At 45.7% G+C, this 22,759-nt stretch overlaps 1 protein-coding gene across 1 annotated transcript in view; it reads right to left on the bottom strand.

Annotated features, from left to right (window-relative positions):
• The window catches only part of LOC147442831 (transcription factor jumonji (jmjC) domain-containing protein), a 39,616-nt gene extending 20,282 nt beyond the window's left edge, over positions 1–19,334 (bottom strand). The window contains exons 1-2 of the mRNA XM_086528850.1: positions 19,149–19,334; positions 17,272–18,701 (exon numbers count right to left, since the gene is read on the bottom strand). Of these exons, the coding sequence (XP_086384976.1) occupies positions 17,272–18,599 (1,328 nt within the window). The 5' untranslated portion in view covers positions 18,600–18,701; positions 19,149–19,334. The remainder of the gene's footprint in view (positions 1–17,271; positions 18,702–19,148) is intronic.
• Between the last annotated feature and the right edge of the window lie 3,425 nt (positions 19,335–22,759).

Raw genomic sequence — 22,759 nt, 5'->3', positions numbered from 1 at the left:
ACTTAGTTCACACTGAACACTTTGTTTCAATCTTTCAATCTAGCCACCTCATCCCATCCACGACTCTTGATGCACCTAGATCCCTGTGTAGCCAATGTCATGCTTCCAGAACTCTTGATGCACTCACAACAGTATCTAGTCATCTCATCCAGATAGAAATCTTGATACACTAGAATCTCATTCACTTAGCCATCACATCCAGATCTCGCTAATCTCTAACAAATTTCTAGATGCACTAAGTTCAAATCATTCATCAGACAAAATGTTGCAGACATTTCATCTTTCCATCACATACTCTTAACCGTACACAAATGAAAGAGCACGTTCAATTCGAGAAAATTTCCAATTCAATATACATATTTCCATAAAGTCACTCCAAAAATACTATCAGCCCGTCAGTATCCCAAAATCTCAATGAGAAATTATTGACTTTATTCAATCTAGGCAATCTGTGACAAAGGAGTGGAGTGGCTCCCCTCTCCGCACCGCACCAAATTCAACTTGCTAATTCTTCTGTAACTTTTGGCATAGACACTGCAAATAATCCAAAAGCTTCAGGGTACAGCTCAAAACTGAAGAGAATTTGTGATGTTCTCCTCCTCCATCCACTTTGCATCGAGAGCCAAAAGTGCCCTTGATGAAATTATCCAACTTACCTTTCTTTTCTTTCCTTGTGCCTTGTGCCTTGTGACCTGTTGGTAGCCCCGCTGGCCTCCCTTGTCCACTAACACCTCAATCTAAATCGTCGGAATTCTCTAATAAACCATTAACTAATTCCCTTGCTTCCTCGAAACCCTCAGATGCACTATCAACGGATTCTCTTACTTCTTCGGAATTCTCTGATAAACTATCATCCGGTTCCCTTGGTTCTTTCTCATCCTTGGAAAACTCTTGCCTTGTTGAGGTGGACATTGGCTTGTCCGTAGGGTAGGTCAATGAGCCGGCATGCATACCAAAACCTTGCTTGATATGTCCCACAAGTCTCTGAATGGAATCAGACTTCTGTTGCAAACAATACCGTCGAATCTCTTTTGGCAATTGTAATAGACTTGGACACTCCAAGCGCGAAGATCCACAGCAACACACATAAGGAAAACTTGAAACAATTGAACACAACTGAAAATAGATGGAGTTCCACACCTAGACGCACTGGCCCCAAAGACTGGCGCCCCTGCTTGGTATTTCTTTATTATAATGCTTCTCAAGGTATAACGTCTAAGGGTCCTCCTCTTAGCGCTCCCACGCAAAACTGAGTAGAAGTGAGGCCTTGGGCATGCTTATAAAGGCCCTTGGCCAAACTCAAGAGCAATTACATAAAAGTTGTAATTCTGAAAGCATCTAGTGCCAAAAAGCAAGTGCCCCATGGGTTGTCCTATGGTCTGTCACGTCAGCAACCATCCACAAAAAGCGTCGCAAATCACGGACATTTGTACAGCCTGCCGTGTCATCCGCGCTACGCAATTTTTAGGGCCCTGCTTTTTATTTTAAAAGTTTTAGGCCCCTTGGCCAAGTGCCTTAAGTTGGCATGGGTTAGGTTTTTAAAACTAACGCCTTCTGGGCCACTCAGCCATAATCTATGAGTTGGTAAAATGATAAAACTTATTTTGCCTTTTTCGATAGGGGTTTGGACCCTTCTGTCCGGGCTCAGTGTCCTTTAGATCATGCCACGTCATCACTTTACCCCCCCCCCCCCCCCTCTCCTGAAAAAATTGTAATCGCCCTCCATTACGCCTACAAAACAAAACATAGGACAAAATTTAGTTCAGTAGACATTGACTCTAAGTACCGACGTACTAGACCACATACATTGTTGCTAAATTGGCTTTCTCTTACAGAAAAATAATTCTGAATGAATTATTGGATTTATAGGTGAGAGGGTTTTCTCGCTTGGAACACCAAGAAAATAATTCTAAATGAATTATTGGAATTTTAAGTGAGGGTTTTTCTCACTGGAGACATCCGAGTACAGCGTATTCCTAGTGCGTCATTCAAAGTAATGACGGGAGCACTGTGAAAGGGAATATCTGTAAAGCCACCAGGAACGGGTACTTCTGATGCGTCACAACGGATGGGTGACAGGGAGCATCAGTAAAAGGTATCCGACCATCCGGGAACGGACATCTCTGATGCGTCATAGGATGGGTGACATAGAGCATCGTGAAGAGGATTGTACCGTAAGTTCGGTAGGAAAGGACTAGGTGATGGGTATTCCTGATGCATCACAAGGTGGGTGACGGGTGCATTGGAAAGGGGATATCCATAGTCGAGAGGAAATCCGAACTGGAAAGAGGAATACGCGTAAAGACGCAAGCACAAGAATAAAGATGGGTTTTGAGAAGCTTTTCTTAAAAAGCGGAATATTTTAACGAGTTTTCCGGGAAGAGCAGACGCTTTCCCGCGAGGAATCTATGTTTGCATTGCATTCGTGCATGTGGTTGCATCCAGGGACGCCTGGGAAGTGTTGTGAAAAGCATAGTTTTAAACTTACAAGGTTTTATTGAGTTTTTGGGCAGGTTCAGACCAATTTTGAAATATACCGACCGCCCACTTAATAAGTGGGCAGCCACTTAGAAAATAAAGCAATAAAACCAGCCAGCGCATTCTCTCTCCCTATTTCTCGTAGAGCAGCGCAAAAAAAAAACAGCCGCGATCTCTACGTGAGCAACTATTCGTGCTGTGGCCAAGGAGCTATAAAAGCACCACATGCCCTCATTGAAAGAGAGTTACCAACGTCAGTAAGAGAAGACTCTGTCGCCAGATTACGCAAGAGATCGCGAGACTACAAAGCACGGAAGTCGCTTTTCCCACGCAAGAGCGACTGTGGATTCGCCATACGAATTATTGTCGCTGTTTGTGTGTGTGTGTGTGCAAGTACTTTATCGCAAAGGAGAAGCGGGAAGGCTTCGGCCTACGCTTGGGAATTCCGCAAATGGAATTCGGAAATTGTCTGCGGAGTCTCAGCTTCGAGTACAGACGGAAAAGGGACTGTGAGCTCGTCTCTCGGATTTCCCTTACGGGAAGGAACGACCATCGAATCAGAGAATTAGAACGGAGGAGTTTTCTCCGGTTCTTGTGCTTGTAAAAAGATTCTCCCTAATAAAGAATTCTCTGTAAGGGGGGGGACCAGCCCATCTTCTGGTCCTCAGTACTGTGTCGATCTTCTCACTCTCTCTCTCTTTTTATTTCTCTCTATATACTTTGGCTTCAGTATTAAGTGATAAATTCTATTTATCCGAGAATATTTAATATTGTTATGCGCTCTCGTTTGTGACATACATCTAGCACTTGCACGAAGACAACAATCACTAAACATTCACATCATTATCACCGTCAAGATCTTAGATGAGAATCATGATCATTGTGACTTATTTAGCAATCATATCTAGACTGCACTAATCTTTTCTCGGATATCTTGATATACTAATCACGTGCACATCTAACCCTATGTGCATGTCGACAAGCTAACTCCTATTTCTAGGGTTTAGGACATCCTAGGAAGTGTTATGGCACCCTTGTGAGCCTGTACGCAGAACGTGCATGTCCAAGCACTTTAGAGTAGTTGCATACCCTCTGATTGCACATGAGCGCAGCCCGTGTCTGCCAAGTGTAGGCACTTGGGAGTGTTCCCATATAGTTGCATTAGGTATTTACCTCCATGTGAGGCACCTCTTATGACTGAGCTTATTAACTCATTAATAAGTGACATTTTCGAAATCATGGGATTTTCAATGAGTTTGCCCGGCCTAGCTTTTATCCCCTACAGAAGTAACCCTAGGGGTCACTTCTCAAGTAACCCTAGGGGTCACTTCTCAAGCATAAGTGAGTACCCTCAGTACCAGCACCCAGTACTCGCAATACCGTCAGCATCCATGGCGTTTTTGCATCAGTATTTTCAGTCATGACCAGCAGACCATCAGCGTTTTCGACCATCAGTAAAAGATTCACATTGCCGTCAGTTTTCAGCCCTAGCGTGGTTTAGAAGTTGCAGATTTCAGCCATAGTCTGAGCGTTTCCAGATCCAAGCACCTACAACAAGATCACATCAGCATCTCAGCATCTAGGATCATTGTATCAACCTTTGTGCAATTTAAAGCAAATACCTCTCTAGCGATAGTGATAGAGAAGGGGAACCTTGGAGGGGGGTTTGGGATCCATCTGGTGTTAGTCTCCTTTCTCTCTCTCTCTCTCTCTCTCTCTCTCTCTCTCTCTCTCTCTCTCTCTCTCTCTCTCTCTCTCTCTCTCTCTCTCTCTCTCTCTCTCTCTCTCTCTGTTGCTAAATTGGCTTTATCTGACATAAAAATAATTCTAAATGAATTATTGGATTTATAAGTGAGAGGGTTTTCTCGCTTGGAACACCAGGAAAAATAATTCTAAATGAATTATTGGAATTTTAGTTGAGAGGATCTTTCTCAGTAGAGACATCCGAGTATAGAGTATTCCTAATGCGTCGTTCAAAGTAATGACAAGAGCACTAAGAACGGGAATATCTGTAAGGCCACCAGGAACGGGTACTTCTGATGCGTCACATCGGATGGGTGACAGGGAGCAGCGGAAAGAAGTATCCGACCATCCGGGAACGGACATCTCTGATGCGTCATAGGATCGGTGACATAGAGCATCGTGAAGGAGATTGTACCATAAGTTCGGTAGGAAAGGACTAAGTGATGGGTATTCTTGATGCGTCACAAGGTGGGTGACGGGTGCATCAAAAAGGGAATATCCATAGTCAGGAGGAAATTCCGAACTGTGTTAGAATTGTGCACAAGGAAAAAGCAAGCACTTGAATGAAGATGGGTTCAGAGGAAACTTTGAGGAAAAACAGATGCTTTTTGAGAAAGCGAGATTGCTTTTCGGGAAAGCAGATGCTTTCCCGCGAGGAAGTCTATGTTTGCATTGCAACTGTGCATGTGATTGCATCCAGGGACGCCTGGGAAGTGCTGTGAAAGCATTGTTTTTAACTTATAAGGTTTTATTGAGTTTTTGGGCAGGTTCAGACTATTTTTAAAATACACCGGCCGCCCACTTAATAAGTGGGCAGCCATCTGATTTGAGGAAGGCATCCAAGAAGATTGGGATCAGTTTGCCTAAGAGGAACACGAGCGAGTCAAAGCAAGTAGTGATTCACTCTTGCCAAGGTAGCTCCATTCTTGATCCTCTCTCAGGAAGGAAAGATAAACAAATTTAACGAAGGACTTTTGCCCGAATTTTGTAAACCCATCTGCAAGATACTTTGCAGCAGATGGTGGAGTCAGCAATAAAAGTTGAAAGTGTACACCTTGATGTACATAGAATACAATCCCCGCAGTGGGACGAGAACCATTGAACACAGAAACAACGAATTTTTGTTACCTCTCCTCGAAGGATACATGGAGAAAGTTTGGAGTAAGGGAATTCAATCTAACTCCTGAGTTTTTGACCCTCAAACTTTAAGTGAGAGGGTAGGTCTTTGATCAAAGTTAAATCTTTGAAGAACTCATAAAATGCGTATTGCTTTTACGCACGAGATATGCATGTGTCTAACCAGGACAATCACTCTCGAGTATTTATGAGAGTAGGATCAATTTGAAACATTGTTTACTGAGATGAATTGGTTTGCTCAACCATCCGGAAGGTCAACTATTGATCTCGTATCCGGTAGTTCACCAACAAATTACTTGCTATTGCGGGTAGGACGGCAGAAAGGAAGGAACCATTCCGAGCTTTCAACCAAGAAAAGCTTTCACTAAGCTTATGAACCAACACCCCCTACCCGGTCAGGGAAGACATGGTAGTGCTTTTCGCACAAGTGAATGAACACTCTCTTTACGAGGGAAGGAACAAGTGACGACTATGGCCTGTGCCAAGGAATCCAAGCATTGAAATTCTAGTTTATTTGATGAGCGGGTTTTGCTCTAAGATTGAGCCAAGGGATCGTCAGGTTGAGCGTCTTCGCTCTAAGGATATTACGAAGGGAAGGTAATTCCTCGGGCTCACTGAAACTTATGTATAATTTTGAGTACATGATAACACACGAAGATGCAGACCTATGCCAAGGAACTGGACGAGAGTTTGTAATACTCTCTTGAGCGCCTTTTTACGCGCAAGGATATTCCGACACGAGAATCTCTATTTGAGATGTGTTCAGTAGAAGGAATTTGAGTTTCTCTACGGAGAAGAGGTTTTTTTTATGGTCATTGATCATTGAGTATGCTATGTGCTTTTACCATTATAGCAGCAACGTTTGGTTGCGGTATATGTTTCTCCATGAGCACGTCAAGTAGCATTTACACGCTGCTGGAATAAATTTGAACTAGTATGTTCGTAAGAATATAGTTCGCCAACCGTTTCAAAATGGTAAGAATTACATATGGGAGAACATCCCTGAGAATCAAAGAGGGTTCGCTCTATTGTGAACCGGGTTTGAACGTACGTTCAGAAAATGCTATGGCTAGAATCCTATCTGCCTGAGATTTTGCAAGGCGTCATTGAAGCTCGCAAGGAGGAAAAAATTGGAAGGAAGTGCCGCCGTGCACAAGGAATCTTCGGATTGAAACCGTCCGCCTACGTTGAGCGACGGCCAGGAACAAGAATCTTCTTTAAGGTGATCGCAAATTGTGAAAGAAAGACATCGACCTTAATGCTCTATGACTTGGGCATTCCCTATGTGGGAGGACACAAGAGGTTTCATACCCTATGGACCGCGCAGGATTATGCGCAAGGACAGATACCTAGATTGATTTCTAGGAAGATTATTCTTCTCGAATTTAAGAAGACAAAATCAAGTTAACAGAGTCTCCGATAAGGAAACTTTGGATCAGAACAATTGGCCTACCCAAAGCAAAGGCTCCGGAATAAGAACTTACTTTGGTAAGAAGGCACACTTTGTCTGCCACAGGAAGATTCACATGAGCTTAATGCTCTCGACATGCCCTATGCGAGAGGACACAAGAGGTTTAATATCCTCAGGACTAATAGCGCAAGGTTATGTGCAAGGGCAAAGACCTAGACTGATTTCTAGGAGAATTTTTCTTCTCGGGATTGAGAAGGTGGAATTGAGTTAACAGATTCTCGGATAAGGAAAACTTTCGATCTGTTGGGAAGACGTGAATGATGAGTTCTTACATGGCTCGTAAGTTTGATGATTGGTGAAGGATTTCCTCGAGGTACTAGTGGAAGGACATGAACCGGTAAGGTAAGTATTGAATTCTTGAATTTTTCTTTAATTTAATTTTTAAGTTCTCTTTTGAGAAAGAACTAGCTCAACTCACCCTTGAGCAAGATTTGGAATCTTTCGGGTTTCTCTCCGGCAGTTGAGTTGGACCTCTACAGTTGAGGACAACTGTTTATAAGTGAGAGGGGTGTTGCTAAATTGGCTTTATCTGACATAAAAATAATTCTAAATGAATTATTGGATTTATAAGTGAGAGGGTTTTCTCGCTTGGAACACCAGGAAAAATAATTCTAAATGAATTATTGGAATTTTAATTGAGAGGATCTTTCTCAGTAGAGACATCCGCGTACAGAGTATTCCTAATGCGTCATTCAAAGTAATGACGGGAGCACTGAGAACGGGAATATCTGTAAGGCCACCAGGAACGGGTACTTCTGATGCGTCACATCGGATGGGTGACAGGGAGCAACGGAAAGAAGTATCCGACCATCCGGGAACGGACATCTCTGATGCGTCATAGGATCGGTGACATAGAGCATCGTGAAGGAGATTGTACCATAAGTTCGGTAGGAAAGGACTAAGTGATGGGTATTCTTGATGCGTCACAAGGTGGGTGACGGGTGCATCAAAAAGGGAATATCCATAGTCAGGAGGAAATTCCGAACTGTGTTAGAATTGTGCACAAGGAAAAAGCAAGCACTTGAATGAAGATGGGTTCAAAGGAAACTTTGAGGAAAAACATATGCTTTTTGAGAAAGCGAGATTGCTTTTCGGAAAAGCAGATGCTTTCCCGCGAGGAAGTCTATGTTTGCATTGCAACTGTGCATGTGATTGCATCCAGGGTCGCCTGGGAAGTGCTGTGAAAGCATTGTTTTTAACTTATAAGGTTTTATTGAGTTTTTGGGCAGGTTCAGACTATTTTTAAAATACGCCGACCGCCCACTTAATAAGTGGGCAGCCATCTGATAAATAAGGCAACAGATCAGCCAACGTTTTCTCTCTCTCTTTTTTCCGGCAGAACAACGAAAAAAAAAATGAAAAAAAAATCGGAAAAAAAAAAAAAACCGGCCGCGATCTCTACGCGAGCAGCTATTCGTGCTTGTGGCTAGGAGCTATAAAAGCATCACATGCCCTCACTCAGAGAGGAGGATCAGTTTTTGCAAGAAGGAGATACTGCTGCTGCAGAGTTCACCCACAAAGAAGACATTTGTCAGTGATGCCCAGGACTTTCCCCAAGTGTACCTGATGTCGCCAAGACCCAGTGCACGAGTTCCCTCGCGAAGAAGTGCCTACGGAGCGAGTTTCCATTGCGACAAGCTGCTGTTTTTCTCTGTTTTCAGCCCATAAACGGCGTAGACGGGGCTGATTTACGAGAAGGAACCCGAGAACACACCCCTTTTGTGTGTAGGATTGGAAGAGAGGATTTTCTATGCAGAGATCTCTTCCAGGGAATTGCTTTTCGAGAACCGAGTTGCGTTTCGAGCGTCGAGATTTTGAAGGTAACATTTTCATGTTTTTTTTTTGAGAAAAAGATCCTTCTATTAGTTAATGAAAATTGCCCATAGGGCTACAACCACCTCTACAAGAGAGGGCTACAACAAGCATGATGGGGAGACTCTCCCAATGAAAAAACAGCATATATACAATGAGGCTAAATCAAGAGATGGGAGGAGGGAAGAGCCACACAGGTGAACAGTAGTGCCATCTGAGCACCCCCTGGACTATGGTGTAAAAAGGCCAAGGGCGCCAGAGTCAGAGGAAAGCCTCGCGGCGCTCCCGCATGAGGTCGGAGCTGTCCTGTAGTCCCTCAAGCTGTCCTCTGAGAGTATGGATCAGCTCTAGCCAAAAGTCACGAACAGTCTCTACTGGTGGCACAAGGCGAGCCTCAAAGATGCGGAAACAACGGGCCCGCCAGATGAACCAAAGTGTCAGGCCACTGATGAGCTCCCAACACTCCTCTCTCTCACTGCACCACTCCTGTGGAGTAAGCTCTGTAGCAGGCTGGAGTGTAGGATGCCCCCCCTGTATCACTATCATCCTGCTGGTGGAAGATAGCTCAAACTGAAGTGTCGGGCCCGTGAGGGTGGACCAAGCTGCTGCTCCCCCAGTGTACTGTCGAGCCGTGGAGAGAGCAGGCATCAACCGAAGAACTCGTAGCCACACCTGCTGGGCCGAGGAACAGTCCCAAAGACAGTGACGCTGACTCTCCACCAAATGGTCACAAGTTGCACATGTGGCAGAGAGACCACTATGCACCAGCCAGCTTCCTACTGCTGTGGCTCTATGTGCGACCAGCCACCACTGAAACAAGGTGACTCGCCTCGGCTGTCTGGAGTCCCACAACCTCTCCCAAAAGTCTGCCAAGAACTCGACTGTGAGACCCTCCTCCTGCCAATGACGTGCTGCAGCAGGGAGGGCCTCTCTCTGTGCCGCTAGTATATGACGTCCCAATCGAACAGTGTACTGAAAGAAAGGGACTCCTGGGTGGTCTGCAGAAGAGAAGGGGTCCCTCCATAGCCACTCACCAGGATCCCACTGTACTCGTGCCAGCGGACAACACTCCCAACTTCCAAGCCCATTGCCTTCTGTTTCCTGTCTTAAGAACTGCTGGGTCAGGGTCTATGACGCAAGTCCTCCCACAGATGCCCACTACTCGGATCCTCTGAAAACAACACTCTGCTACCTGCGAGGCCTCTACTGCAACTCGCTGTAGTCGTCCCCCACCCTGAAGCTCGAAGAACAGGGCTGAGACAGACTCTGAGCAGGCCCTGACTGAAATGAGAACCTCCAATCGTGTGAAGGCTCCCATCCACCGGGGTGCCACTGGCTCGAGAGGCGTGAGCCACTCAGCTGGAACTGACTCTGTGATGTCTTGACACATGCTCTGCACCCCTCTCATGTCCTGTAGCTGGAAACCCTGCACCTCCTCTGACAAACCTTTGAACTCTAGCCAGTCACCTAGAGAGCGCGCTGGACCTGCTACTACCAACCAAGTGGCCTCTCTGCGTGCTAACCATGGGGTTCCAGACGAGGGGTTGCCGTAGACGCTACTCCGTGCACGTCGGCTGTCTCTGCTCCAGGCCACGCCGTAAGAGCTCCCAAGATCGAAGCAAACTCACAGCAAAGCGGTCCTCCAGTCTCTTGCTCAAACCAACTCGGTGCAGCTCTGTAAAGATCCATCTGGTCGAAGGTTGCCAAGGGCCTCCTGACTGAGGCACCCTGGCACGAAGCCTCTGCAGCAAGAACTCCTTCCACGGCTCCTCTCCTGGAAGAAGTCCTCTGACTACGAACTTCCCCAGAAGGGCTCTGCTCTGCTGTGCTGGATCAATGATCCCAAGCCCTCCCTGAGAACAAGGAAGTGTGATGACCGACCAAGCCACCTTGGCTCGGGCAATCTGAGTGTCACGACCTGACCAAAGGAAGTTCCTGATCAGCCTCTCTACCTAGCTGATACAAGAACTCGAGAAGATCCAGCAAGAAGTGATGTACCACATAGTCGCCAACAACACCTGGTTGGCAACTACTACTCTACCCACCAGCGAAAGCCATGCTGATCTCCAATGTAACAGCTTTCTCCTGATGGACAGGAGAAGAGGAGCAATCTGTTGCTCGGGGGACAAGTCCAAACCAACCTAACAACCCAAGTACCGAACTGCAGTCCCTCGGGGAATCCACCTGAAACCCTCGCCTGGCATCCAATCTGGCACAGGAGCACTACCAACCAAGAAAGCCACTGTCTTTCTCTAGTTGATCAGTGCGCCCGATGCACAACTGAAGGTCTCCAAAGCCTGCACACCTCCTGAAGCATAAGGAGATCAATCTCTCCTCCCACAAGGCAACGCTGAAGCTCTTGACGCAATCGGCCCCGCTGTCGCTGAAACTGGGGCCCACCTAGTCCCTGCACGTTCCACGAGACGATCCTCATGGGGAGCGAGAGAGAACAGATGCTGCCGCAGTAGCAAGACGAGCTATCTTCGAGGCTGGCTTGCATGGGGAGTAATCCGCATCCGAGCGTCCTCTAGATAGGCGAGACTGCAGTGAGTGCCTGGTCCAAGCCCAAGCAGAGCGAGCCGTGCGTAAAGCAACCTCCTCTGTCCAGGAGTCCTCATGGATGTATACATAGCAAGGCAAACACTGCGTATCAGCAAAAAAGTACACCACAAGTTGCCTACATCCTGCTAAGTCTGGGGGTGTCACCGCAAACTTGGCCAGTGGCCACAAAGTCTGCAGCAAATCTATAACTCCAAGTTCTCCCATGTGGTGAGAGAACTCGAGAACCTGTGTATGCAACCATCCCAACACTGAGTTGAGGGACCACTCTGTCTTGGCCCTACCACAGAGGGGGAAGGAGAAACCAACTGTTGAGTCCAAGGCCTCTGTCCCCCTAGCGGCGAGGAACAAAGCATGGACCCTGAAGCAGGCTGCCTCGTGGTCTGCTGCGGAATCGCCGAGAAAGCGAGTGAACCCGTAGTCGAAGAAATCCCAACGGCGTCGGAGGTCAACGCTCGTCAGACCGCGAGGGATAGCTACAAGGGAAGATGTCTGAATCTACAGAGGGGGCCGCAAGAAGGGCTGACCCTCTCTCGCTAGGCGACTCGTGGCAAAGGTGCTGCCAAGAGATCTCCTAGCTGCCGGCGAGGGACCAGTCTTCTGAGTCGACTGTGGAACTGGAGCAGGAGGGGGGGGAGAAGGAGCTTGTTGGGGGGGGGGGGGGGGGGGGGGGGGGGGGGGCGACAGAGGTAGAGGAGCGAGGTGGGGGGTGGACGGGAGCCGAGGGCGGGGGGGAGGATGAGGAGGAGGAGGAGGGGACATCTAAAGGAGGGGCGGTTGGCGAGGGTGAAGTGGAGGTGGAGGCTGGCGTAGGGGGCTCCTCCTGCTCAAGAGGACCAAAGCGGTTCCCCGTGGGAACCCACTGCTACTAAGTAGGCACCTGAGGCCCACTCTGAGTGCCAGGCTATCGCTGTGGCCCCTGGCGTCGACGGCCACGGGCCTGCTGCCACCCCTCCTCCGTTGGAGCCCCAGGCTCGGAGGGTGGCTCTGAATCTGTGCACTGTGCCGCTGGCTAAGGCTGCGGCCCAGCCTTGGCAGGCTGGGGCTGAGACTGAGGTGCAGGTCGTGGCCTCCTCCGTGGACAGGCCTTCGCTAGGTGGCCCATCTGCCTGCAAATGAAGCACCGGTTCGGGAGGCTCGAGTACTCCACACTCTGTCGAAACCAACCCCCACTCACCCGAGGCAGAAGGATGACCTTCGGGAGTGTGTGGGTATCTCTCACCAAAACTCGCACTGAGGGGATGCCAGCCGCCTTGGCAGCTACTGATGCTGCCGTACGAGGTGTCTCCAGGACAATCCCGATGGCGGAGCCAATCCTGGAAAGAAGTGGTAGGTACTCCCTCCGTAAACCCGGAAAGCAAATTGAGATGGGGATGTCTGCTTTCCAAAGTCAGGTCAAAACCATGTTGCCACTGTCGAAAGTGGGTGCGTGATGCTCGGATGGCCAGTGGACTCATAGCTATGACCTTGGAAGCCATCTCGGAGGTCTCGAACTCGATCTAGTAGTACCCCCGTCCGAGAATCTGGACATCCAAGATCTTGCCCACCTCTGCGAGAAGGCGGCCCTGGAGAAGGTCGCGCAGCTCTCCTCTGCTAGGTCGGGTGCCGAGAATCTTGCAGATGACCGACGTCGCCTGCAAGCGCTCTACCTCAGCGGCTAGGCTCGCTTGCTCTGCCGGTGAAAGAGCAAGTCGAATGGTGGGCTCAGCGGGGTCGGGCAAGGGGGCTTCGGGCGAGTCCCTCTGTGGCGGAGCTGGAGCCTCCATCTGTGTCTACTGCTGTGTCGGAAAGGAGGAAAGAGAGATAACGTTGTCAACGACCTTGACGAGCATTGTCCCAGGAGGGGGGTACTGCCAATGCCAGCTGAAGGAAATCTTCGAGGAGGAAGGCGAAAAAACAAAACAAAGGCGGATGCGCGGGGGAGGGGGGGGGGCAATGCGGATAAGGCAGCGGCAACGGCGTAGCGGGCTGAGCGGGAGAGGCAGCGAGCGTGATGGGCGAGTGGCAGGCGGGGTAGTGGGCTGAGCAGCGAGGCAGCGGGTGGGCTGGGCAAAGGCGGGCGGGGAAACGGGCTGAGCGGCAAGGGCAGCAGGCGGGCTGGGTGGCACAGCGGGCAGCGGGAGAGGGGGGGGGGGGGGGGGGGGGGGGGGGGGCACAGGGGCGCGCTGAGGGGCAGCGGGTGAGGCGGGGGGACTGAGAGGCACAGGGCGTGCGAGGGTAGGGGGGAAGGCAGGGATGGCGAGAGGGGGGGGGGGGGGGGGGGGGGGGGGGGGCGGGGGGGGGGGGGGTGCGACAGGAGTTACGAGCCGCGGGAACTCTTTCAATTCTGTTATTCCCTTATAATCATTATTGTGGTGGATTTGGGGGAAGATGAGGAAAGACCTTGTCAGACATCCCCTCGGAGCTTGGAGGAGTTTGAGCGTCAGCCATTGATCTGGAACTCCTTCATTCGTAACATTTTCATGTTATGAGTATTTGTTTGCAGGTGTACTTCCTCTTAGTGAGGGAGTAGGAGCAGAGGAAGGCATGAGCCTCCGCAGGAGAAAAGCACTCTGGGAACTAGAGCCAGATCAGCCCAAGGGTTTCGTACCCGAGTTTGGGAAGCAAGTCCTCGGATCGAAGAGAGGTAGACTCTCGAGATGTGGTCCGGAAGTTGAAATTCCCAAGGGAAGGACTTCGCGTCCGGGAAAGCAGAGTTGTTCTGCGGGAAGAGGACTCTGGAAATAGAGTTGGAAAAGAGAGTTGCAGGGATGTCATGCCCTGAGTCTGGAAGGTGAGATCCAGAGGCGAGAACCTTGGTTCTCACGGATTTGGAATAAGGAACGGAAGTTCCTTGGAATAGGGTTTTGCCCTAGGAATCGGAAGCTAAGGCTTCCAGGAACCATCAAGTCTTATTCTAGGACGAACGTGGTAATACGTTCGGTTCAAGTGCTTGTATAGACTTCTCCTCAGTAATAAAGATACTATTACGGGGGGGGGGGGGGGGGCAGCCCATCTTCTGGTCCCCAGTACTGTGTCGATCTTCTCACTCTCTCTCTCTCCCTTTATCTATTTCTCTCTAGATACTCTGGCTTCAGTATTAAGTGATAAATTCTATTTATCCGAATGTATTTTATATTGTTATGCGCTCCCGTTTGTGACACTCACAGAACCTTCATTCATAGTATCACTCTTCTCTCTCTAGACTTTGCACATCTCTCATGAAGTAGAAGGAACGTTGAGTACCCACAGAGCACTCATCCTGAGCATTCACCATCAATCACTTCGGTTGTACATTACAACTAAATCTCATTACTATTACATCCACATCACCCCTTAGGTGACCCAAGAGAAAATGCTGCGATCGTTTCGCCTTTCAGACATGCACTCAAACAATACACACATGAGAGAGCACATGTAACAGATCCATTTTAGGAATTCCCATTTAAAGTACTTCTTTACATAAAGTCATAGCTAAGTCCTCGTCCTCCATCCACTTGGCATCAAGAGCCGAATAGTTCCTTAACTTGACCAAATACCGTCAATCAGCTGACCTTTCACCTTCCTTTCCTTGTGAGCCAGCAACTTCAGGAGTGAGTATCTCTTCCGTCTCTTCCACTTCAGATTTCTCGTCTGGCACCCTGGCCACTAGCACTTCACCTTTGAAAGGTCTCAATAGACTCACATATAATGTATTGTGAATCTTCGAAGTATTTGGTAACTTCAGTCTGAAGGATACATCATTTATCTTTTCTTGTCTCTGGCTTTGGAAAAAGCCTCTCGTTACCCTTCCATTTTTGTAATCATGCCTTCTCAAACCGGGGTAGCACCCAATCATCTGCTTCAAAAATCTTATCTTTGGTGCTCAGAATGGGTGAAACCTTCTTGACACCCTCGATAATCTCAAATGGTGCCTTCCCCATAGACGTATGAGCTGTGTTATTGTAAGCAAACTCCACCAAGGGTAAAAACTTCTCCCACTAAGTCTTCTGATTAGAGATATAAGACTTTAACAAGTCTTAAGACCACAGAATTAGCTATCTCCTACTGCCCGTCTGTCTCTGGATGAAGTGAGGAGAGAATTTAAGCTAAGAACCTATACTCCCAGATTTCTCGGCATATGCCACGTCGTCAATTTGTGACACATCAAATGGTGGGTGATTACAATGTTATCAAAGTTCGGTCTTCTTGTTCTCAAAGAGGACGATACTACTCAAATGGAACTTCACAAGATCCTCATGTTTCTCAAAATCCTCCTATCTTGTCAAACCCTATCGTCTTGATTCCTTTGTGTTCCATCGGCAAGGTGGTATTCCCTTCTTCCCCTTCACAATAATCACCCAACTTTTTTACACGACTTCACAAAATCCTCCTGTTTTTTAGGCTCCTACAACAATTTCTTTTGATCACGAATGTTTGGGGGATCTTGTTGAGAATTGCACATGGCTATCACTTCGAAACACTAGCTATTCAATTCTAAATCCGAAGATTTTTCTTCTCCCAATTTCTACTATTATGGATCCCTTCTCCACATCCCTCTTTGATGGGCGGAGTTTTTGCACCATGGGTAATGAGGACCCTTTTCTCTCTCTTTCTTCAACCTCTACAGTATCTACTACTTTACCACCACCACCACCACCATTTGCACACTTTTATCCTCCTATGCGAACATCCTATCCCATGTATCCTAGTTAATTTCCTTATTACCATTTACCTATGTTACGAGGCCCTAAACCCTATACAGACAGTGGATCGATGGTCAAGTTTGATACTTTCCGAGCTATTCAAGACCAACCAAAAGCTTTATGGTTTATCCGACAATTTGATGTGAGTCTTCAATAATGGCTACTATACCGGAGAGTCTAAGCTTTCTGGAGTTGCCAATTTTCTCAAAGAAAATAGTGGTGGAGCGCCCTTATAATTAAACCTTATGTTGCAAAGACGTGGGCACAGTTTAAGACTATTTTTGCTAGAACTTCTAAGTTCTCTCACAGGCGCCTTTGAATTGAAGCTTCTCTCCGCATGGAACCAATTGATGATGTACCCTATTGAGTAGCCTCTATGGAAACTAAAATGACGTGGTAGATTTTAAGGACACTGCTTAGAACTTTAGGGGAGTAGGCCATGTGCCTTTAAAACGAGGTTGGGCCTCAGTTGTGAACACAAAATTTGAGGAGTTTGTGATCGCACAGTTGTGAAGTTCTCTTGAACAATAATAAAACAATACCAACAAGGGCACTCTCCGGAGCAATACTCCACCTCTCTTGTGTCATCTACTAAGTAAATGCGATCTTTTTCAATTCATTCAAGTCTTTCAATTGCAGATTTTCAACTTGAAATAATTCAAGAAACAAAGGCGGAGTTGCCCCCCTCACAAGCACTGGCCCCTTAGAAGGTGCCCTCTGCGGTACCTCTTTTTATATTACTCACTATTTGTGGTTCTAATTATTCTATGAGACCCCCTTAGCTCTAGCCTCCAAATAATAGGCTCAAGGGGCCCAAAAGCTACTAATAAAAGCATCTCCTAAACCAATAATCCACACTAAGATTTTGCAATAAGCGCTGGCATAGAAAAACTGCCACATCAGCTTGCATAAATTTTTGCCACATCAGTAGCTTGCAGCTGTGACGTCAATCTGTACAATTCACCATGACCGCTATCCATACAAGATGCCACATCATTGTGCTATGTGACCAAACTACAATCTCCCTCTCTGCTCCCAGCTCTTCCGTAAGTTGAATGCCACAGCACCAATCTGTAATTACTAATACCTACTAGCTGCCATCCACCCTATTGACTGCACATCTGCTCGTTTCCAGCCTTAGATCACATGCTCTCTCCCTCTACTTTATCATTGCCAAGCTATCTACATGCTGGCTTAACAGAAAAGCCAAGTCTTGATTAGTTCTGACATACTGCTCAATTTCCTCAAGTGCAATAAACAAAAGTTGGAGTTGTACTTCATCAAAGGTGAAAAATAAAAAACACAGTTCATCAGATTATGGAGTGCGAAACACAAAGAAGCACACACACTTCGGTTATCATGTTGCAAATGCATAAAACATTTTGGCAGTTAACTGTAGAGGCATACCAGTGAAGATAGTTGATGGAGTAAAAGCATTGATCTTCATAATGCCAGCAGAAAGAAGAAAACAGCATCCCCATGTAAACCCAAGGCACTGTTACTCCAGGAATGTTTTCCTGCACATGCTTCAAGACAGAACCGTCCAGCTTTGGAAAGTTGTTTAGATTCCAGGGGCTATTAACATACTCATTCCATACATGTTTATCTACTGAGGGGGGAACCCGATCTGAAGGCCTTGGGAAACCACTTCCATACACTTCACTCGCTAAGTCACTGCCATACAGAACTTCTACAGGGCCCTTGCACCTCTCTACCACACTCCAAAACTCCTCTTCAACTTCAGCATAGCTTACATCCTTTCGGCCTCCAAACCATTTGTTCTTGAAGCGTTTCGCTGCTTGCCGAAAGGAATCGAAATTGTGAACCTGGCCAGTGGTGAATCCAAAGCTTTCCTTTTCCGATGCCAGGCAATCAAAACAATACCAGCTGCCAGGAGGCGCAGATGCAAGAGGTGGTGTTAAGCAATAAAGATGCCATCCGCGATCACATCTATCGCAAAGAAGCATTGATTGCTCATGCACTCCGCTCTGGCATTGTTCACAAATCTGATTCACCCTCATTTGAATATCTTCCTTATTATCTCCATCACTCAACTCACATTCACTAGAGCTGAGCCTTCGCAACTTGCGTTCCCTCAATGTACTCTTCACATCTTGGTCAGCCATATTCCTGTTTCTCTTTCTACCTGCCAACTTGGACAAATACACTTCATAATCATACAAATGAGTCTCATACATTGCAGATAGCATAGTCTGCAACGACTCTGATTGCGAGGTAAGCATGTAGGAAGGATCCAGAATTTGTAGCACCTCTCCCCATTTTTTATCCTTTGTTACTTTCTGATAGCCCCCATGCCTCTTCACTGCACTAAAGAATTGGCAGAGGTCCAAGTCTTTACCTCTGAAGGAAGGCCAATTTTCCGCCGCATGGCCCTCTTTCTCAAGAAATCTGGTGTATTCAAGCTTGAAAGTGTCAGCATCATGTGCAGCGGGGCGCATCTGCAGATGATGAATTGCTTGAAGTTTGGTGGGGAAAGTAAAGGTCTTCCTGTCTATAGTGAAAGGAGGGTGCCATTGTTTAGGAGGTACAATCTTGCAGATACCATAAACTTCTGCCTCTTTCCTTATTTTTTCTATATAAACCAGGGGATCTTTGAATTCTTCTTCTGTTGGGTGATAAACAGGCGCTTCTGGGATACCCAGAAACCCTGATTTCGCTGCTTGTCCTCTTTGTTTGTGATGCCCCGAGTCGTCGGGGCAGTTATCTCTGCCCATCTAAGAGGGGAAGGAATGTGTTTCGATTGACTACGTATGGAGGAGTGCTAACTATGGTTGCTGCAGAGAGCTTGTAACATCATTTTCTACAATAGCAGCATGCTGGACAAAGAAAACACAGAAATTTACATCAAATCAAATACCAAAATAAGATGTACCACATGCCCATCCATACAACCAGAGCCCTAAAACGCACAAATAGCACATACAAAATAATAACCAAAGAGAATGCTGAATTTCTTTCAATAACGCAAACAAAGAGTCATCACCATAGCTACCCACATAGAACATAAGGGCAAAATCGGGAAAGCAGACATACCCAAATCAGGATAACGAGCATATAAACACACGAGTATATGCCTGAAGAAACATGTAGAAAGACCAGATGTGATGATTTTTACATAGAAGGACATGCAGGGACATGCACGGCACATGATAACACATAAAAGGAGGGCCAATCCCTAACCATGGATGCATGAGGACATGATGTCTGTGCATGAAACCACATGCGAGTACATGCCAAAACCAGAGTCGATGGGTCAGACAAACCTGGGGCTGCCTTTGCTGGATCTCTCCCAAACTGCCATGCCCCTCAAAATTGTATGCACTCTGCCCAAGCGAAGCATATCAATTTTTTGCCCACTAAGGGCTTTACTTTGACGATTTTGATTTTTCATGATAATCCACATTCTGGCGTACGAAGGTGTGTAGCCTATGGTAAATGCGTTGTACAGGTTGTTTTAGCAAAAAGCAAAAGCAAACGGGTTCACATGGACTCTTATAAATACATCATCCACATGTACAAATGATCGACCTATGGTGGAGTAATACAGTGTTATTTCGTTGCGTTCCAATCCGAGTCGTAATAAACGAGTGAAACGATCGTTCTTTGAGTTGCTCCCAAAGAAAAAAAAAATCTACAATATATCTATGGAGTCAGCATTTAAAAATTGGAATGGCTAGCTCATGAGAAATTCTCAACTATTCTTTTTTTTATCGTCGCAAATTTTTGGGTGGTTTAATATATTAGGATAATATCACAAACATACAAATCAACCTCAAAATATTGGGGAAAAAAAATTCTTCATTTAGAAGTATGCATATGTACATGATTTCGTGTGTGTGTGTGTGTGTGTGTGTGTGTGTGTGTGTGTGTGTTGTGTTCTAAATAGACCACTTAGACACAAAAGAACACCATGTTCAAAAGATAATTGGTTCTAAACATCAAGAAAGTATTTGCACAAAAACATTTTTGTATTCGAAGCATTCTTGTATATTTAATCAAAATGATTTTTCGTTTCAATTACCCTATACATCACGACAAGAAGCAACTCTATAGATGAACTAAGTCTTCATCTTAAGTCTTCATCTTCAAGGTCTGACTGCAACAAACCTAAACACATTTAAGAAATGTCAAAACTTAAAGATTATTAGATTGATTACATTCCTGCCTAGTTTAAACTTTAGGATTTTAGTATAGAACTAAAAACTTTTTGAAGGAGCAATTGTCTTAAAACCTTAAAGTGGGATACGAAGGGCAGTGATATCCTCAAACGTTCCAAAAATGTTATATTTAAAATATAAGTTGTACTTCTTTCTCTTCTTCTCATTATTATATATTGATTCGTCTTCATTTCCATCAAAAGACTATCATTCCTCTTGATGTGCGTAGCAAAAAATGGTTTGAGCAATATATTCATTAGATTTTAATGGTCCATAACCAATGTCCAACCCTTTGATATTTTATAAAGAGAGTCCCCCCCCCTTTGATTTAAAAAAAAAACCATGAGTTTTAGCTTCATAATTTTTGGCAGAATTAGTAAGTTGTTCCATACTTTTTATTTACAACAAATCAAAAGAAGAACACTTAGGCATCAGATTGTACTGTATATATCAGCATCCTTGATTTTCCTCAATGTGACATACCCAAGAGCTTTGTATTGGGTCAAAATTAGAAGTAAGCAAGCATCCCAAGTCTAAATCTACTGGCTTTTTTAGAAAGATATATATAACCATCAGGGGCAAATTAACGGCCAATTTACAGCCCTCATGATTCCCATGTTTTTTCACCACTTGGTGAGAAAAAATGAATGTCTAGTCACTCGGATTCATCAAAGCCGAGCAAATTAGCTGCTCAAGTTAAAAATCAAATTAAGTTACAATTAGAGAAAAGATCAATCTAGGAAGAGGCAACTTCATCCACCATATTCATGTTGCAGTGAAAAGCTAGCTACTAGAGCCTCAAAATGATCTCTCTCTCTCTCTCTCTCTCTCTCTCTCTCTCTCTCTCTCTCTCTCTCTCTCTCTCTCTCTCTCTCTCTCTGTGTGTGTGTGTGTGTGTGTGTGTGTGTGTGTGTGTGTGTGTGTGTGTGTGTGTGTAACATTTAATGGCCTAGTAACTTGTGTGTAGCGAAAAATAGCATAAACATAATGATCATTTCATTAGAATAGATTCCTAATGAGCATAGCAAGAATGCTTGGATGGAGAGAGCAACAAAAAGCATAACACCTAGTTAGATAGGCATGAACAATACTTCAAAAGAGAGAGAAATTAAGATATTGACAACAGTTGAGGACCGGATTTACATGGAGCCAGTCCCCCCTCCAAAAGGCTTTGTATTATAGGTTTCCCCCATCAAGGGAGACATTTTACAATACATTTCTTTGTGTTCCTTCAATAACTAGCTAGTGCAATGAAGATGGAAGCTTCAAGCACTAAGCAAACACTTTAAAACACAACATCAATTCCTCGTTGGTCTCAAACCCAAGACCTCACACACCTTCAAAGATGGTGAGAGCTAGCAGGGTATGAGAGTAGATCTAGAGGAAAAAGAAGTATTTCTCCTCACATAATCACTCGTAATAGCTTAGCATAGCTTAATAATTAGCATGGTAGAGGAGATGAGCATGCATTGGAGCTTGTCTCTTGGTTGGATTTGCATCACAAGTCAAGAGTGTGTCGATGTAGGCTTCCCTTCTCACAAGCTTGGAGTAGATGAAGAGCTTTCCATTAAAGCTTGAGAAGGAGATAGACTTTCCTTGCTTCACACATGAGCTAGTGTGAGTGTGTGTGGAATGATGCCTCACAAATCAGCCCCCTCTCTCATCTTGGTCGACTCCTCTTGCTGGCTTCTCATTGGACCTCTCCAAGCTTAGCCGATAGGAATTAAGTGGTCAAATGAAGAGCCTTGTGACATGTGTCCCTCTTTCCCCTTTAATGAGAGCTTAATTAATTAGATTGATTCTATTAAATCCCGATTGGACCTTTTCACCTTCTGGCCAATAGAAATTAAGCAAGCCATTGGGCTGCTTAATTCCTATTGGACCCCTTGGGCAGGCTATCCAATAATCATCCAGGAGACTTAATTTTCATTGGTTCTTTTTATAAAGTGTTTATAAATTAATTAAACTAAATTTACTCTAGCCTAATTCTCATTGGTCCACCTCTATGGTCATCCAATAGGATTTGAATACACTTTGGGGGCAACTGGGCTAGGAACCTGACATGTGTCCACTATGCCCTTTGTGTAAAGGGGAGCCTTTGAGTGTGTGTGTGTGTGTGTGTGTGTGTTATCTCACCTCTTTCTCTCTCTTCCCCTACCTTTAGGGCTCGCCCCCTCCCATGTAGGGATCTAGGAAGACTTTGTGTACAATTACAAAGCATCCAATTTCCTTAAGCTTGACCATTTGGACTTACCCTTTGAAATTTGGAACCTTAGCATTTTGGAAGTCTTAATGGGCTGAACCTTAGGTCTTTGAAGCCCATTGCTTGCACATTGCTCTTCTGCAGATGGTCCCCCTTTGGATCCCTACTTTCCCTCCTTTGGATCCCTATTGTGACCAGTCTGCTAGCCTTACCAATAATCTAGCTTTTTCTCCCCTGGCACTTTTCCCATATTAAATGATCAGTTTAACATGAGAAAATCATTTAGGAGAATTAGATATTAGTTATTATGACATTACCTCTCTCTTGAAATCATACTCGTCCTCGACTATGAGGTAGAGATGATAAAGCATAGTCATTAGTCCTTTTTCTAGCGGGTAGAGGATCCCTATCTTACCCTACGACATCGTTCCAGAATGGATGAATAATCCATTTGGCACTTGAGAGCCCAAGCTGCCACAAGCATGTCTGCGCATTAGTCCTATCAATCTTCCAT

The sequence above is a fragment of the Adiantum capillus-veneris genome, chromosome 14 (genome assembly GCF_014529385.1).
Source record: "Adiantum capillus-veneris isolate H3 chromosome 14, ASM1452938v2, whole genome shotgun sequence".
Taxonomy (NCBI): domain Eukaryota; kingdom Viridiplantae; phylum Streptophyta; class Polypodiopsida; order Polypodiales; family Pteridaceae; genus Adiantum; species Adiantum capillus-veneris.
This window is presented reverse-complemented; position numbering and strand designations above follow the sequence as displayed.